General features: G+C 38.5%; 1 protein-coding gene across 4 annotated transcripts in view; it reads right to left on the bottom strand.

Annotated features, from left to right (window-relative positions):
- Positions 1–18,989, bottom strand: part of acp1 (acid phosphatase 1) — a 28,700-nt gene continuing 9,711 nt past the window's right edge. The window contains exons 2-6 of one of the 4 annotated variants that reach the window (XM_055635239.1): positions 11,520–11,593; positions 10,288–10,425; positions 6,561–6,622; positions 494–599; positions 1–343 (exon numbers count right to left, since the gene is read on the bottom strand). In XM_055635239.1, coding sequence (XP_055491214.1) covers positions 266–343; positions 494–599; positions 6,561–6,622; positions 10,288–10,425; positions 11,520–11,593 — 458 coding nt within the window. In that variant the 3' untranslated portion in view covers positions 1–265. Of the gene's footprint in view, positions 344–493; positions 600–6,560; positions 6,623–10,114; positions 10,229–10,287; positions 10,446–11,519; positions 11,594–18,989 lie in introns of those variants that run through there. The other 3 variants (XM_055635241.1, XM_055635240.1, XM_055635242.1) reach the window with 3 other exon arrangements.

Here is an 18,989-nt window from a genome sequence, read left to right as displayed (position 1 = left end):
TTCTGTAGCATCAAATTTTATTGCCCTGCAATCAAAATTCATGAGAATAAAACCATCATGTTTGTAATTTTTGCCGTTTTAAAGTTTGCCGATGAATATCATTTTTGTCTACTTGGTATAGAGCAAACAAGAACATTGAAACAATTATAGCAAATAATTTTAAATATTTAATTAATTCTATAAATTTGAGACCAATGATGTTGGTAAACCATATTCAATGGATTTGTTTTGATAATTTATAAAAGCAATGCTTCGTTTTGCATTGTTAAGTGGAAGCCTCTAGGAATCCTGTGCAACATCTTAAACACTGCTGGTACACTTCTTCAAAATGTGCTTCATCTTCCTGGACATGAGAAACAAAATGAGTAAATTAATATCTCCAAAACATACAGGAGGATAAACACACTTCCGCTTAAAACAGTGAACAATGCAAATGTTTCCAAATTTGAAAATAATGTACACACAACATAACTTTAAAGCTTTCACTACTTACATAATAGGGATCTTGTATAATACGCTTCTTCTCTGGATCAAATGATCCAAGTAGTTGTATGCTGGACTTAGGATTGCTTACTTTTTCAACCATTGTCTTTAAAGATCTGTAAATTTATCAAACATGAACTAAGTTTCTTCTGCAAATGTCATATCAATAAATTTAATAATGATTTCAACAATAAGCAAATAAGCAGATTTGGCTAACCTTGCACCAGTTTCCCCTGCCCCTCCCCCTTCCTTCCCCTCCGTCCTCTCTCCACTGAACGTCCTTTGAGCAGCATCACAAATCACAACTATGTATCTCTTGGGCTCACACCGTCTATCCAACAATTGGTTTATCGGGGAACCTCCTCGACTGAGGTCACCTGTTGGCGTTCCTGATTTTTTTCCTGCTATTTGCGTTTAGTTTTTTTTCCAAACTCCCTCCACATTAGTCTGAAGAAGGTTTCCAACCTGAAACATTTAATATATATTTTCTTCAGAAATCCTGCTGGATCCACTGAGTTAATCCAGCATTTTGAGTCTGTCATAAGTAAATTAATCAACTGCCACCAACTAAAATTGAACTCTTTCGCAAACATTGATATCAGAAATGTTAAACAAATCTATAGTTTGATTAGGAAACAGAACTATTTTGAAGATAGTTATTCTTTCAATTACTGTACTGTCTAAAATTTGCTATGCAGCCAAATTGCCCCTCCCCCAATAGGAAGTCTCGATTACATTCTAACTACAGCCATGAGCTCCCAAATACAATATGCAGTGTAACACAGTCATCACTGCCCTGAATAATCTGCAGTTTCAGTTCAGGGTCACAGTAACTTTCTTCCCCACAAACAGACTTGTCAAGCACAGGTGCATCATTAGAACTTTGCCCGTAGATAGTTAGAAATTGCTTTGAAAATCTTGGCCTGCTGATACAATATTCGTCATATGTTGCTTTAAGAGCAGTTCACTCAGTCTTCCTTCAATCTTCTTTGGAAAGGAGATCTTGCTTTAAGACAATCTCATCCTGCTTTTGATTGTGCTGAAGGGTCAATAACATTTACAAAATACAAGAGCCAATTGTTTTTCCTTTATGTAAAATCCATTTCAATGGCAGGCAGAATCTCAATACCTGCCTTAGTCAAGTCTAATTTGCTCTCATCTAAATCCCTCTTGAACTAAATTACAATGGAGCAAGGTTTCTTCTTTCTACTTAAAATAGTTCCACAATATGCTCAGAAAATTGTTGCAAAAAATGTGAGACATAACAGAAATCCACAGTTCAATAAAATATGTTCAACCTGTTCACATTTCTATCCCAGTTCTTTAATAATGGGCCAGACATTTGCTGTATTGCAACAATTGGGAATTTAGCTCATGAAAACCTAAATTCTCAATACTTGCAATACAGCAAAAGTGTTCTGAACAGTGGGAATCAATAATATTCTGGGAAACTAGGTAGCAGTACAGTACATAGATTATTGATTAGTACAGGTGTCAGAGGTTACAGGGAGAAGGCAGGAGAATGGAGTTAGGAGGGAGAGATAGATCAGCCATGATTGAATGGCATAGAAGACTTGATGGGCTGCATGGCCTATTTCTACTCCTATTCCTATGACCTTATGAACCGATTTTCAAGTTCAATGCTAGATTTCAATAGAAAGAATATTATGCTCTTCTATTAATGGGAAGACAATTCACTCTGCTAGATTACATACATTATCAGTTTACCAAGCAAATTAAACCAAAAATCACATGCTGTTGAGGTATAAATTAATAAATAAGCCTCAAAACATCAGGGATGCAGTTCTGAGCAAATTACTGGAGCAAAAGGCTGACAGGTACCCTTGGTATGTTAGACCATCTGTGGGCTTAAGAAATGGCTAATGATTGAGTTGATGTACTCAAACCTCTGGAAATGCTCCGTGGATTGGGCAACATCTGTGGAGGCATATGGGCAGTTCATGTTTTGGGTGAACACCCTTCTTCATACTGAGATTTAGATGAGGTGTTGATTTTAATTTTCTAAAATTCGATGGACAGTGGAATTTTGTTATGTTGGAAAACAGCAAATGCAATCCTTTTCTTCAAAAAGGGAGGGGAGAAGAAATGGGAACTGCAGGCGATTAGTTTGGCATAGGGAAGATGTTGGAAAGTATTGTAAAAGGTTGCAGCACACATAGATAGGACATGGAAAAGGGGAGATGCACGAGACCTGGGTGGCCGATTAGGAAAAGGGGAGATGCAACGAGACCTGGGTGTCATGGTACACCAGTCATTGAAAGTAGGCGCAGCAGGCAGTGAAGAAAGAATGGTATGTTAGCATTCATAGCAAAAGGATTTGAGTATAGTAGCAGGGAGGTTCTACTGCAGTTTGTACAGGGTCTTGGTGAGACCAAACCTGGAGTATTGCGTACAGTTTTGGTTTCCTAATCTGAGGAAAGACATTCTTGCCATAGAGGGAGTATAGAGAAGGTTCACCAGACTGATTCCTGGGATGTCAGGACTTTCATGTGAAGAAAGACTGGATAGACTCGGTTTGTACTCGCTTGAATTTAAAAGATTGAGGGGGGATCTTATAGAAACTTACAAAATTCTTAAGGGGTTGGACAGGCTAGATTGTTCCCGATGTTGGGGAAGTCCAGAACAAGGGGTCATAGTTTAAGGATAAGGGGGAAATCCTTTAGGACTGGGATGAGAAAAACATTTTTCACACAGAGAGTGGTGAATCTCTGGAATTCTATGCCACAGAAGGTAGTTGAGGACAGTTCATTGGCTATATTTAAGAAGGAGTTAGATGTGGCCCTTATGGCTAAAGGTATCAGGGGGTATGGAGAGAAGGCAGGTACAGGATACTGAGTTGGATGATCAGCCATGATCCTATTGAATGGCGGTGCAGGCTCGAAGGGCCGAATGACCTACTCCTGCACCTATTTTCTATGTTTCTATGTATCTATGAGTTAGGAATACAGGACATTTTCCTTTCATTAGTTGGGACATGGAGTGCAAGAGCAGTGCGATACTGGTACAATTTTACAAAACATTAATTAGATCACAGCTGGAATATTTGAGTGTAGTTTTGGTTGCCATGCTATGGGAAGAACATGATTACACTGATAAGGGTGCAGAGGAGATTCAGCAGGATGTTGCCTGGGACGGAATGTTTCAGTAATGTGGATAAAGGATAGGCTGTGTTTGTTTTCCTTGTAGCACAGTAGACTGAGAAATGGACCCGAGAGAGGTTTACAAAATTATATATTAGGTGTGGGGAAAATGGTTGCCTAGTAATTAAGACAGAAAAATACTTCTTATAGTCAAGAAAAATGTTTAAATGTAGTGACACTAATAGTCAATTTAAATGAGATAACTTTATCAAGTACATTTTTCACCCATATCTCTATAACAGGTTACTAAAACCAGAGGGCATAGGTTTAAGATGAGGAGGAAGAGGTTTAGAAGAGAAGAATGTTTTCATCCATAGGGTGGTTCCAATCGGGAACTCACATCCCAAGAACATGTTGGTGACATTTAAGCAGCATCTGGAAAAGCACTAGAATCGTCAAGACAGAGAAGGTGATAAATGGAATTTGTAGATCAGTTGGAAGACCTTTGCTGTATGACTCTTTGACTTTATTACATTATAGAGGGTCTTGACAAACTTTGACCACACTTTTTCTCCACAGATGCTCCCTGCCTGCTAAATCAATCTGTTTTTTTGTTGAAAAACTTCTAGTGTGTAAAATAATACACTGGCATGGAATGAGGACTCACTGGCCAACAGCAAAAAACATGTTTTTTCCTAGTTGTCACAGTTGACAGTGAGGTGCCAAAAGAATCAATTTATACAAATTACTTGGATGAAGGAACTGAAGAAAAAGGTTGCTAAATGTGCTGATGACAAGAGAAGTTGGATGTAAGCTGTGAAAATATATGGAGCCTTTATTGAAGGATTTTGATAAGTTATGTGATCTGCAAAGATCTGACAAATGGAGTATAATGTGTGAAAATGTATAATTATCTGATTTTTAAAAATTGCCAAAAGGGTGAGAGATTTCAAAGCTTCAAAATGCAGAGGGATCGCGGTTACATGATTTACTGACATTCAGTGTGCAGCAGTTACATGCAGTAAGATAAGCTAACAGAATTCTAATTTGTTGGAAGCAGTTTAGATCAGGTTTAGTTTAGTTTAGCGATACAGCATGGTAACGGGCCCTTCTGTCCGACAAGAACTTATTCACATTAGTTCTATGTTATCCCACTTTCTCATCCACTCCCTACACTATGGGCAATTTATAGAGGCCAAATTAACCTACAGATGTGGGAAGTACCAGGAGGAAACCAATCTGTTCACAGGGAGAGCATGCAATTTCCCGACAGTCAGCATCTGAGGTCAGGATCAAAGCTGTGTCTCTGGCGCAATGAGGCGTAGCTCTACCAGCTGCGCCACAGTGCTGCCCACAGTAGAAGAACCTGGACACATACAATTTGCCTACTGCCACAACAGGTCAACGCAGGACGCAATCTCACTGGCTCTCCACTCTGCACATGACCAGTTGGACAATAAAAACACATAATTCAGGCTATTGTTTAAGAAGGAACTGCAGATGCTGGAAAATCAAAGGTAGACAAAAATGCTGGTGAAACTCAGCGGGTGAGGCAGCATCTATGGAGCGAAGGAAATAGGCAACGTTTCGGGTTGAAACCCTTCTTCAGACTGACATCTATGTTAGAATGATTTAACCACATCATTCAGGCTGTTGTTCATAGACTGCAGCTCAGCATTCAACTCCATTTCCCCTCCAAGCTGGTTACCAAGCTCTCAGAACTGGCTCTCTGCATATACCTCTGGAACTGGATCCTCGACTTCCCATCACCAGGCCATAATCTGTACAAATTGGCAGCAATACTTCCTCTGATAATCATTAGCACGGGAGCACCTCACAGCTGTGTGCTCAGCCCCTTGCTCTGCACACTCTATTTTCATGACACAGTTCAAATTCCATCGTCATGTTCACCGAACGACACCACCATTGTTGGACAAATTACAGATGACAAAACAGAGTATAGGAGGGAGATTGATCGACTGACCAAATGGTGCCAGAACAACAACCTTGCACTCATCGTCAGTAAGACCAAGGAACTGATTGTAGACTTTATAAGAGGAAGGAGGATCCATAAACAGTGGTGGAGAGTCAAAAAGCTTCAAATTTCTCGACATGCATATCTCTGAAGATCAGTCCTGGGCCCAGCACATTGATGTAATCACAAAGAAAGCCCATCAACACCTCTACTTCCTGAGAAGATTGAGGTGATTTGGTATGTCAATGAATATTCTCGTGAACTTCAATAGGAGTGCAGTAGAGAGCATATTGACTAGTTGCATCATGGCCTGGTTCGGCAACTCAAACGTCCATGAACGAAGAAGATTGCATAAATGGTGAACACTGCCCAGTACATCATGGGTACTGACCTCCCTAACATTGAAGGGAACTACAAGAGTTGCTCCCTCAAAAAGGTAGCCAGCATGATCAGAGATCCACGTTCCTATTTCACTCCTGCCATCAGGAAGAAGGTGTGGGAGCCTGAAAACTATAACGGCCATGTTCAGGAGCAACTTCTTCCGTACAACCATCAAACTATTTAATACTACAACCACGGAACAAGCTCCAAACTACATAGATAGACCTAGGGGTATATCTATGCACTACTATTGTTTGTTTATTTTTTATATATATTGTGCTGCTGCAAGTAAGAATTTCACTGTTCTTTTTTCAGGACATATGACAATAAAACACTCTTGATACATCATCCTTTTTAATGAACTTTTCGAATTATTTTAAGATGGAAAATTCCAAAGAGAGTTGCAGGTTGGGAAATTATATAGCCACACACTTTGCCACTCAATATGTAGTATTACAAGGAAACTTTAATGTCTCTGTGCCTTTTATGATTAGCAGAAAATACATAATTGATTTACACAAAGTCCAACACATTTTAAGCCAGGAAATAATTTAATGTTACCATTGACAAAGGCTTTTACTTAAAACAAGAAGAATTGTTGAATATTTTATTTGACTCACCTTAAATTGTTTTCATCCATGCAAAGCATAAAATCATATGTTACAAAATCATTTTTGGTTACCTAGAATTAAAAAAATATGAACATCCGATTCATTTACAATCAGATTATTACATATAGTAATTGAATAATTAACATTTAATTACAATTATTCAGAATTGATTTTGTTCTGTTGATATAACTTTGGTAAAATAATAGTAATGTAACTATTTAAACCACACAGTCTTCTAAAAAGTTAAACTATTTTTCAAAGTGGATAGTCAAAGCAAACAATGATGTTTTTGCACTAATTCTTTCAGAAGGACTTGGCTTAGTAGTACCACTCTCATCGCAAGCTAAAAGTCATGGATTCAAAGTCCATGTATTGTAGAAGGAGTTCATCATTCCTGGAAATGCATTTTCTTTGATGAGACATTAAATAGGGATTCTATCTTATCAAACCTGTTAATTGGAGCATCCAAATTGGCTAACAGTAGCTAATAAAAAGGCAAGATGTGGCAGAGCAACTGTGTTGCGAGAGGTGTTGTGTTGACGTGAAGTGCGAGTCTCTAGCTCAAGAGTCTTAAGTGCTGTGTTGAGGTTAAGTCATCTGTGGCTCAAGAGTCAACAATGAGGCCGAGGCAAGGAGATTATCTAAGGCAGATAGGAGAATAAATAACAGTCTGCTCCTGTGTGTAAATCGTGTTTTTTTTTTTTACTGCTCTCTCGGTCTTGGTTCAGTTGCAGTGGTGATGGCAGGTAAGTAGGTACAATGCTCCTCCTGCTGGATGTGGGAAGTTAGGAAAACTGCTGGTGTCCCTGGTGACCACACCTGTGGGAATTGTGTCCAGGTCCCCACTTACTTGTGTTTGACCCATATCCCTCCAAGCCTTTCCCATCCACATAGTTGTCCAAACGTCGTAAGTATTATCGTAGTGACTAGTGGGGTACCGCAAGGCTCAGTGCTGGGACTGCAACTATTTACAATATACATCAATGATTTGGATGAAGGGATTCAAAGTAACATAAGCAAATTTGCAGATGACACAAAGCTGGGTGGCAGTGTGAACTGTGAGGAGGATGCTATGAGAATAAAGGGCGACTTGGACAGGTTGGGGGAGTGGGCAGATGCATGGCAGATGAAGTTTAATGTGGATAAATGTGAGGTTATCCACTTTGGTAGCAAAAACAGGAAGGCAGTTTATTATCTAAATGGTGTCAAGTTGGGAAATGGGGAAGTGCAATGGGATCTGGGGTCCTTGTACATCACAAGTAAGCATGCAGGTACAGCAGGCAGTGAAGAAAGCAAATGGCATGTTTGGCCTTTATAACAAGAGGAGTCGAGTATAGGAGTAAAGAGGTCCTTCTGCAATTGTACAGGACCCTAGTGAGACCCCACCTGGAGTATTGTGTGCTGTTTTGGTCCCCTAATTTGAGGAAGGACATTCTTGCTATTAAGGGAGTGCAGCGTAGGTTTATGCTGAGATATGTCATATGCTGAGAGAATGGAGCGGCTGGGCTTGTACACTCTGGAGTTTAGAAGGATGAGAGGGAATCTTATTGAAACATATAAGATTGTTAAGGGTTTGGACACGCTAGAGGCAGGAAACATGTTCCCAATGTTGGGGAAGTCCAGAACCAGGGGCCACGGTTTAAGAAAAAGGGGTAAGCCATTTAGAACGGAGACGAGGAAACACTTTTTCTCATAGAGTTGTGAGTCTGTGGAATTCTCTGCCTCAGAGGGTGGTGGAGGCCAGTTCTCTGGATACTTTCAAGAGAGAGCTAGATAGGGCTCTTAAAGATAGCGCAGTCAGGGGATATGGGGAGAAGCCAGGAACGGGGTACTGATTGGGGATGATCAGCCATGGTCACATTGAATGGCGGTGCTGGCTCGAAGGGCCGAATGGCCTACTCCTGCACCTATTGCCTATCGCCTCATACATTCGTCTGGCAACAAACTCCATTAAACATACTTTATGAAAATGTTGCTCCTCAGGTTCCTATTGAATCTTTCCCCTCCCTTGCCTTAGAGGGATATAAAGGAGGTAAGAAATGAATCAGGCAATTGGAAAGGCCAAAAAGGCCCAAGAAATAGCTTTGGCGAGTCGGTTTAAAGAAAATCCCAGTTTATTGTACCTACATTTGTTTATATTATGCACAACAACATGGATGACAGGGAGGTTGGCGTGGAGAATACATATGGGCAATTTGAAAATAAGAAGGAGGCGGTTTGTGGGCTCGATAAGCATTGGATGGGATCTATCCCAGGTTATTGAGAGACACGAGAGATTGTGGAGAGAATCCAGGGAATTATACTCTGGTGAGCCACGTGAGGACGTGATCATAGTCATACAGCGTGGAAACTGGCCCATTGTCCCAACTTGCCCATGCTGACCAAGATGCTGCATGTACACTAGTCCCACCTGCCCAGGTTTGGCCCTTATCCCTCTAAACTTTGTCTGTCAATGTACATGTCCAAATGTCTCTTAAATGTTATGGTATCTGCCTCAACTACTTCCTGGCAGCTCATTCCATATACCCACTACCCTCTGTGTAGAAAATGTTGCCCCTCAGTTTCCTATTAAATCTTTTCCCTCTCTACTTAAACACATGTCCTTTGGTTCTTAATTCCCCTGCTCCAGGTAAAAGACTATGGACATCTACTCTATCTCTTCCCCTCATAATCTTAAAAACCTCTATAAGATCACTCTTCATCCTCCTGCGCTACAAGAAATAAAGTCCTTGCCTGCCTGATCTCTCCCTATAGCTCAGAGCCTCATGTTCTGGAAATATCCTCTTAAATCTTCTCTGTACTTGTTCCAGCTTCTTCAACTTGTTCAATGAAAGTAGGGTGGTGGATGTTGCCTGGATGCATTTTAGAAGGCATTTGATAAAGTCCCCCATGTGTACAAAAATAGATGGTATTGCAGTGAATATAGTTAAAGAATCACAGCATAATCTTGATCAACAGGGCAAGTGCCTGACCCACTGAGTTAATAGAGCACTTTGGCCTTAGTCAGGATATCACATATAGAAAAAGACAATGTACCAAAAGCTTTCTTTATCAGTCTATCGATCTGTGCAAAATACGTGCAGCTAACTGTAACAGAGATTCCTCTGCTCTACTACACACCCCAGGACTGATCTCCCGTTTGCTACACATTTTAACTCCCCATCCCATACTTACCTTTGTCATTGGGATCCTCCATTGCCAGAGCGTGTTCCTCCATGGAAAATGGAGGAACAACACCTCATATTCCACAAGGTGGCTTACGATCCTTGTAATTCTGCAATTTTAGGTAATCTCTAACAATCTCTTGACTGTTGCAGATACACTTTGAAGAACTATTCAAATATATTCAGGAGTAAATTACAGAATTTACTTGTCATTCATCTGATATATTAACACAAATTAACCAGTATTAGACATGTGATTTTGTTTTCATCAGCACATTTAAAATTTACCAAAAGCATTGTGGTAATAAATAACCATGATTACAATTGACATTATTCCATCTAGAATCGCAATTTGAAAACAAAAATTGTGTAAGTTTAAAAGAAGGCTAATACATCTACCTGTCTTGCTTTATGTGTTGTCTCAATGCCATGCTGTCTTAAACAGCTTAGAGCCCTTGAATCTGGGGACTTCCCAACATTGATGTCAATTACACCAGCACTGTCTATCATCCACTGCAATAAGAAAGAAAATTGATAGCCCTCAATAAACCAAAAAAACTGAGATACAGTACCTGCCTGGCAATGTGATTCGTGGTAATGCCATGTTTCATCAGACACCTCTGGCCCCGAAGGTCAGCGGGATTGCCTATTTCATATCTTGAAGTTGCTGCACTGTCTACATTCCACTGGAAGAAACACAAGTGCCATGCCGTTTGTTTCCCCATGCAGTCAGTAAAAAAAAATATTAAAGCCACATTATTAAGATCAATAATTGGTAGGAACTTTCACTTTACTACAGCCAAACCCTAATATAACCTTGGAATGATCTGAAATGTTATCTCCCTATCTACATGAAGATTTTCAGCATTTTTGTCATTAATTCAAATGTTTATTTGCAGAAAGCAACGCCAGAATATTAGCACTTAAAATTCTTTGTAGTGTAACAATGAGACTTGTTGACTAATTGTGTTCGTTCGAGAAGTGTATTCTTTTCGAAAACATTGAACAGTGATTTGTAATTGTCTTAGCACAACATTATTTTATCGCCATAAAAGTATGCCAAATGTTTTTTAAAAATTCATGAGTTTTAAAAACATTAATTTTCTGGAAACACAAATCACCAGACTGACACATATTTGGACTACATTTACAAAACAGAAAATGACAAGCAAGGAAAGCTTTGCATGTGCAATACAAAAGTGATTAATATACATGGATCAAGAGACAACGTGGTAGTTACTAGCCAACTTGTATGAAATTGAAATCAACATTTTCAATAGGAATAAAGGGGAGCAAGTGACTGGATAAATCTTAAGGAGGTCGTTAAAGGTGCCACGCAAGAGAAGGAACAAGAAATAATGGAATTATATAATGGCTATAAAATACAAGGTTGTAAGGGAAGTTTCAATGGATAGGCAGATTCAGGAGTTAGTAATCTCCATTTGGGATATGCTGACTTTGCTAAATTTCCTTGTAAAATAATCAATAACTGCTGAATGAATTATTATTAAATGCAATTTTCATAACATTGACCTATTTTAGAATAATAGTCCAAACTTTAATATTCTATTCACCTAAGCAGAGTTAGAAATATTGCAGGGTATCGTTCTCAGCTGATAAAACCATTATTGCAGATTCAATAAAACGGCGACATTGGAGAAAATATATAAAGCACAGTTAGTAGCAGAGAATACAGTTTGTTAGCGGCAGTGATAGCAATTTGGTAGCCTACTTTTGCAGTGTGATTTGTTTATTTGTTTGTGAATAAGTTTGAAAATTAAAAAAAAAAAACAGGATAACTTACTTTGTCTATAACACCCCGGTCTGTTACCAGTTTCCTGAAGATGGCTTCAGCAATTGGAGATCGGCAAATATTGCCTTAAAAATAATTTAAAAAATAATTTTGATCAATAACTTTGCTCATTTTACTTTGTTAGCAACTATAGCTATTTTAAAATAGCTCTATTTTAAGAACATTGAATTCCTGTCGTTGACAAGACCAAAATAGAAAAGGATCATATTTAAAATTAAACTCTTCCAGCCATCGGCTGTTGCAGACAAGCTATAGCAACAAAATACCTCAATAGCAAGTAACATGGTAAAACATTAGTTTTCACACCTTTATTTCTTTTACAGACAAGAAACCACTTAAACCAAGTTGTCTCAAATTTCATTAAGCAGTTTGAAAACAAACAGCAGTACAATGACATATCAGCATCTTAATTCCTTTGTGGAGATTTATTATTGTCATGTGTACTGAGGTACAGTGTAAAGTTTTTTGATGCGTGAAACTCAAACTGGTGCCAGGACAGTTCATTTACCTAATAACATCCGGGAAGCACCGTCCCCAAATTTGGAGGTGCGAGTTTTTAAATTTCTGTATCTCTTGCCTAATGGGGAAGAGGAAGTGACCGAGATCAGATTTATGCTAGTGGCTTGCCGAGGCAGCACAAAGTGTAGATGGAGTCAAGGAAGGGAGGTTAATTTGTGTGATGGTCTGGGCTACGTCCACACTCTCTGCAATTTCTTGTTGTCTTGGGTAGAGCTGTTCGTAAACCATGCTGTGATGCAACCCGATAAAATGCTTTCTATGGCGTATCTATAGTTCCTGGAGAAACAGGAGTTCCTGGAGAAAAGATGGCCGCACTTTGAAGTCGCTGCGGACAGATGGAGCTGAGCAGTCAAAATGCCACCAAAGAAGAACGAGGAAATTTGGAAAATATAAAGAAGGCGCTTGATTTTCTGTCTGAGGAGATTGCTACTGTCTCTAAGCAGCAGAAAATGATAATTAATTTGATGAGTGAAATTAAAGAACTGAAAAACAAAATGAGGAGAAGGATAAGAGGATCGCCAGCCTAGAATGCCGTGTAACAGACCTGGAGCAGTACACCCGCATGAATGACATTATTGTCAGCGGACTGGAGACCAGGCCCCGGTCCTACGCCAGGGCGGTAACAGCAACGGCCGATGGGGAGCCCACCGCTCCAGACATGGACTCCGTGGAGCAACAGGTAATTGCTTTCTTTCATAGCAAAGGCATATCCATATCCAACAGACTTTGAAGCATGTCACCCTTTACCTCGAAAAAACCAGTGTCAAACCAGCCATAATAATTTGTTTTACGAACAGAAAAAACAAAAATGCATTGCTCAGACAAGGGAAAAAGCTCAAGGGATCTGATGTTTATGTGAATGAGCACCTTACAAAAAAAAATGCAGATATCGCCAGAAGCGCATGCATCCTAAGGAAGCTGAAAAAAATCCAGTCAACCTGGACAACAAACTCCAAGGTGTTCATAAAGCTAAACGGGTCACCAGAGGAGGCTAAAGTGCTGACCATAAGATACATCGAGGAGCTGGACAAGTACCAGTGACTCCAGAACAGTGACTGTGTCTATCAGTGTGATTGACTTGAACTATTATGACCATGGACTCTTGTGAAGAGCTTGACTGTTTAAACTTGACAACAGCTGGAAATGAAAGGGACAATGATGACTGTGATGGTTGGAACTTTAAATCATTTAAATTCACTGATTATAATATGCATGATTTTGAACAAGATATTGACCCTGAAAATAATTTTCTTAACAATATAAACAATAACTGCTGTTATTACTCTGAAGATCAATTCAACATGAACATAAAATCAGATCATGGAATGTCAATAATTAATTTCAATAGCAGAAGTTTATATGCAAATTTTCACAACATCAAAGATTACTTAAGTCATCTAAACAAACCATTCAATGTGATAGCCATATCTGAGACCTGGCGTAGTACTGAAAAGGGTGTGGATTTTGAGTTAAATGGATATGAACTGAATTACATAAATAGGAAAAATAAAAAAGGAGGGTGGCTTTGTATGTAGATAAAAGATTAAATTATAAAATAGTGGAAAATATGACAACTAATATTGATGATGTGATGGAGATTATTACTGTAGAAATCTATCTGGAAAAAAAGAAAAATGTAATTGTAAGTTGTGTATACAGAGCACCTGGTTCCAATATTGAAATATTCAAGAATAGTATGGAAAGATTGTTTGCCAAGAAAGATCACAGAGTTGTGTTAATTTGTGGGGATTTTAATTTAGATCTCTTAAATCCCAACAAGCACAGATTGATGAATTTATCGATGTATTGTTCAGTGTGAGTTTTTTTCCCCACTTATCACCAAACCAAGTAGAATAACATCTCACTGTGCAACTCTAATAGACAACATATTTACAAACTGTATGGACAACAGCATAAAGAGTGGGTTACTACTAAATGACATCAGTGACCATCTGCCGGTTTTTGTAATGTTTATTTGTGATTATGTTAAGTGTAAGGATATTAATAAGATTAGATACAGGAGAGTAAGAACAGAAGAATCTATAAATAAATTTAGAAATGTATTACTGACCCAAAATTGGAAACAAGTGTTTAAAGAGACTGATACAAACAAAGCGTATGAAACATTCCTGATAATATTTAAATCGTTATATGATGAACACTGTCCTTTGAAACAACACAACAAGAAGCAAAAATATATAGATAGGCCATGGATGACAAAAGGACTACAAAATGCAAGCAAAAAAAAGAATCTTGTATAAAGAATTCATAAAATTCAGAACTATAGAAGCAGAAAGTAAATACAAAAGATACAAAAACAAATTGACTAGTATTATGAGGATATGTAAGAAAGATTATTATAATAAAATATTAAATGATAATAAAAATAATATCAAGGGCATATGGAATGTGTTAAATAATATTATCAGGAATGGATCAATGAATATAAACTACCCTCAGTATCTTAAAGACAATGATACAACTGTAAGCGATATGAATGATGTGGTTAATGGGTTTAACAAATTTTTTGTAAGTGTGGGACCAAAACTGGCAGAAATCGATAATCCACAGTCAGAAGAAGGAGAGGGGAAGGTTGTGGATTTGTTGGACAGCAACCCAAATTCAATGTTTTTGAAAGCAGCTGATGAAAAGGAGATTATTGACATTGTTAGTAATTGTAAGAATAAAAGGTCTACAGACTGGAATGACATTGATATGGCTTTAATCAAGGTAGTCATTGGTGTAATTGTAAAACCCTTAACTTATATTTGCAATTTATCTTTCAAAACTGGTGTATTTCCATATAAAATGAAAACTGCCAAAGTCATCCCACTATACAAAGCTGGAGACAGAAATCAATTTACAAATTACAGGCCGGTGTCGTTACTCTCTCAGTTCTCAAAAATATTAGAAAAACTGTATGGAAGTAGATTATATAACTTTATCGAGAAGCACGAATTGCTAGTTGATAGTCAATATGGATTCAGGTCAAACAGATCGCCATCCATGGCATTAATGGAGTTAATTGAAGACATTACCAGTTCTATAGATAATAAGAAATATGCAGTGGGTGTATTTATAGATTTGAAAAAAGCATTCGATACAATTGATCATCATTTGTTAATCAAAAAACTGGAAAAGTATGGAATCAGAGGGGTTGTACTAGAGTGGATGAGAAGCTACAAAAGTAAAAGACATCAGTTTGTGCAAATAGGGGACTGCAAATCAACATGCTTAGAAATAACTTGTGGAGTCCCACAGGGGTCGGTTTTGGGCCCCAAATTATTTATTTTGTATATTAATGATATATGTAGGGTGTCAAACCTCTTGAAATTTGTGTTATTTGCAGATGACACTAATATTTTCTGTGATGGGGACAATTTGCAGCAGCTTTTGGAGGTGGTCACAGCAGAAATTGGTAAACTAAAAACATGGTTCGATTTGAATAAATTATCATTAAATTTAAACAAAACCAAACTTATGCTGTTTGGAAAACGCAAAATAAATACACAAGTAAAAGTAATGATAAATAATGTTGAAATAGAAAGAGTGTATGAAAAAAAAAATTTCTGGGTGTGATTCTTGATCACAAAATCTGCTGGAAACCCCATATAAAACATGAAAGCAAAAGTAGCACGGAGTATTGGAGTGATGGGGAAAGCAAGGCATGTTTTGAATGAGAGAGCACTGTATATTCTGTACAGCTCACTTGTGTTACCGTATGTAAATTACTGTGTGGAAGTATGGGGCAACACCTTACAATCACTAAGCACACTACAAAAAAGAGCTATTCGTATAGTAAACAATGTAGGATATCATGAATACACCAATATACTGTATTTAAAATTACACACCTTAAAGATTAAGGATCTGGTAGAATTTAAGAGCAAATAATTTATAAAGCAAAAAATAAACTGCTACCTGTAAACATACAAAAACTGTTCAAAGACAGAGAGGGGGGGGTTATAACTTTAGAGGGAACCCAAACTTGAAACAGCATTATGTTCGGACCAATTTAAAAAGTATGTGTATTTCCATTTGTGGGGTGGTTTTGTGGAATGGTCTTGACAAAACGATTAAACAAAGTATGAATATAATGCAATTTAAAAAAATGTACAAAAGATATATCTTTGAAAAGTACAGTAATGAGGAAGGAGAATGTAAATCTCACAGATGTTAATGGTGCTTGTTCTTTTTGTTCTTTTCTTTTTTTGTTCTTTTTTTCTTACTAGCTTGATTGGAGTAGTTTTATTTGAATTGTCTGTTTAGTTTATTTTTGCATTTGTTAATGGTGAAGAATGGGGGTAGGACTTGACAAGCATAGGCTTCTTCCTATCCCTTTTCGAACGAGTCTAATGTGTATTATGTTGAAATTGGCTTTTGATTTTTTAATTCATGTATGTACATATGTTATGTATATGTGTATATGTATGTATGTATGTATGTATATATATGTGTATATATATATAATTTTCCTTTCATTTATTCATTTTCATCTTTTCTTTTCTTCTTTTTTTTAAATCGTTCGAAATACAGATAAAGATAAAGATAATGAGATTGACATTGATGATGGATGTAGGCATATGCCGAACTTCCCAAGCCAGGGCTCTCACTTAACTTTTTTTCTGTTTCCAGCTGGGCAACCTAGGTAGCTTTTTAGGTTGCCAAATGAGTTTAGGTGGTCATTTAAGACAGCTTGCATGACGCGTGCGATAATGTGCTCGGACGAAATGCGTGGTTGCCAGTCGGAATTATGCGCAGGTTGGCGCTTCTACGTGCTGGGTGTGGGCCCTGGGCTGGCGGTGTCACCGGCTGCCCACCCGGGCGGGGATAGGACACTCGGTGGGGGGCGGGAAATCGGGGCGGTCCAGTGGCAGTTCGGCAGAGCTTGCGGCGCCGGGGACCCGGGTTGGATCCTGGCTGCGAATGAGGTGCGGGTCTGTGTGCGCGCTACTATATTTGACTGTAAATACATCCTTGCAGGGCACTAGTGTTAAGGATTGTTGTAGAGGATCATTTGTCACCCACCCGCACTGATTGTGGTCTGTTGGTCAGGATATCAAGGATCCAGTACGCTCCGAGGGGGGGTTGCACGTGCTGATTCCAAGTTACATGAATTTGGAGATAAGCTGGGATAATGGTATATAATGGTATTGAAAGCAGAGCTGTAGGACTATGACTAGTAGTCTGACATAGGTGTCCTTCTAATCCAGGTGTTCCAGGAATGAGTGGAGGGCTAGGGAGATGGCATTAGCCATGGACCTGTTGTGGCGGTATTCGTACTGCATTAATAGGATGGGTATTTTTTTTAAATAAATATTTATATTTTATCATACACACCTTCAGGTGAAAGGTATGGTACTTTATCGGTCACATGCACTGAGGTACAGTGAAATTAATTTTTGTTTACATTCCTTACAAGTGTGACTACACATAAACACTTGGATACATCTTAGATAAGCATCACAGTGCAAGTGTACAAAAGTACAGCACAGACAGTATACAGAGTCTGCAAGAAAGAACTGCAGATGCTTGTTTAAATCGAAGGTAAACAAAATGTTTGGAGTAACTCAGCGGGAGAGGCATCATCTCTGGAGGGAAGGACGTTTCGGGTCGAGACTTCTGAAGAAGGGTCTTCACCTCAAACATCACCCATTTCTTCTCTCCAGAGATGCTGCCTGTCCCGCTGATTTACTCCAGAATTTTGTGTCTACCGTTACTATACAGTCGCCAGTTTGGTGTCATTTTTATCTTCCCAGGATCATCAACACCATTAACTTTCGTGTCACCTGCAAACTTACTATTAGACCTTCTACATTCATATACAAATTATTAATGCATAAGACTAATAGTAAGGATACCAGCACTGTGGTGCACCACTGGGTACATGTTTCAACTCATAAAACATCTTTTCATCTTCTGCCTCTTTTACCAAGATAATTTTTGACCCATTTTCCATCATGGACTGGATCATATGCACTCTAGCCTTTTCGATCAGTCTCCCATCAGGGATTGATAAAAGATATTACTGAAGTAAAGATAGACACAAAATGCTGGAGTAACTCAGCGGGACAGGAGAGAAGGCATGGATGATGATTTGGGTCTAGACCCTTCTTCAGACAAAGTACATATAGATGTCATCGATCGCATTGCCCTCATCAGCACATTTTTATTATCACTGGAAAAGGCAAATTTGTTATGAGTATCTCCCCCTAATGAGATCAAGCTGACTGTCTTTGATTCATGTAGAAATAAGGAATTGCAGATGCTGGTTTACAAAAAAAGAAAAAATGCTGGAGTAACGCAACGGGTCAGGCAGCATCTCATGAGAACATGGATAGTGGGCGGGGTGGGGGAAAGAGAGGAAATCTAGAAGAGAGGAGGGGAAATTTTCAATGCCTGCAGTATGTTCCTTTATACATAAAGAAACCTTTGATATACTTTGACATTGAGGGTTCTTTGGACATGCAGTCACCCTTATAGGCCCTGAGCTTTCAATATTTCACTTCTGAATGACCCCCACTTATTTGATTAGAACAACCTGCAATGCCAAGAGTTGTTCCAGCACTTTGTGTCTTTCTTTGTAAACACGCATATGCAGGTCCTTGTGTCTTCAAGTAGCTACTCTGTCTGCTTGTGCCAGGTTCGTATAAGTAAGTTTGTACGTTTATTGGCCAAGTATTCACATACAAGGAATTTGCCTTGGTACTCCGCCCACAACATGACATACAGTGACAGTTACAAATGACTCAGAAAACACTAAACATTAATAATAATAAAACATTAATGATAAAACACCATTGATCAACAAAATACCAGATCAAAGGGACGCTACAGATTTTTGGCTGTTGAGTAGAGCAACTACACGTGGATAAAAACTTTTTATGTCTAGCTGTGGCAGCTTTGACAGTCCGGAGTCGTTTTCCAGAGGGCAGTGATTCA

Source organism: Leucoraja erinacea, chromosome 5 (genome assembly GCF_028641065.1).
Source record: "Leucoraja erinacea ecotype New England chromosome 5, Leri_hhj_1, whole genome shotgun sequence".
NCBI classification, from domain to species: Eukaryota; Metazoa; Chordata; class Chondrichthyes; order Rajiformes; family Rajidae; genus Leucoraja; species Leucoraja erinaceus.
Note: the sequence above shows the minus strand (reverse complement) of the source record. Positions and strands in the feature narration are given on the sequence as shown.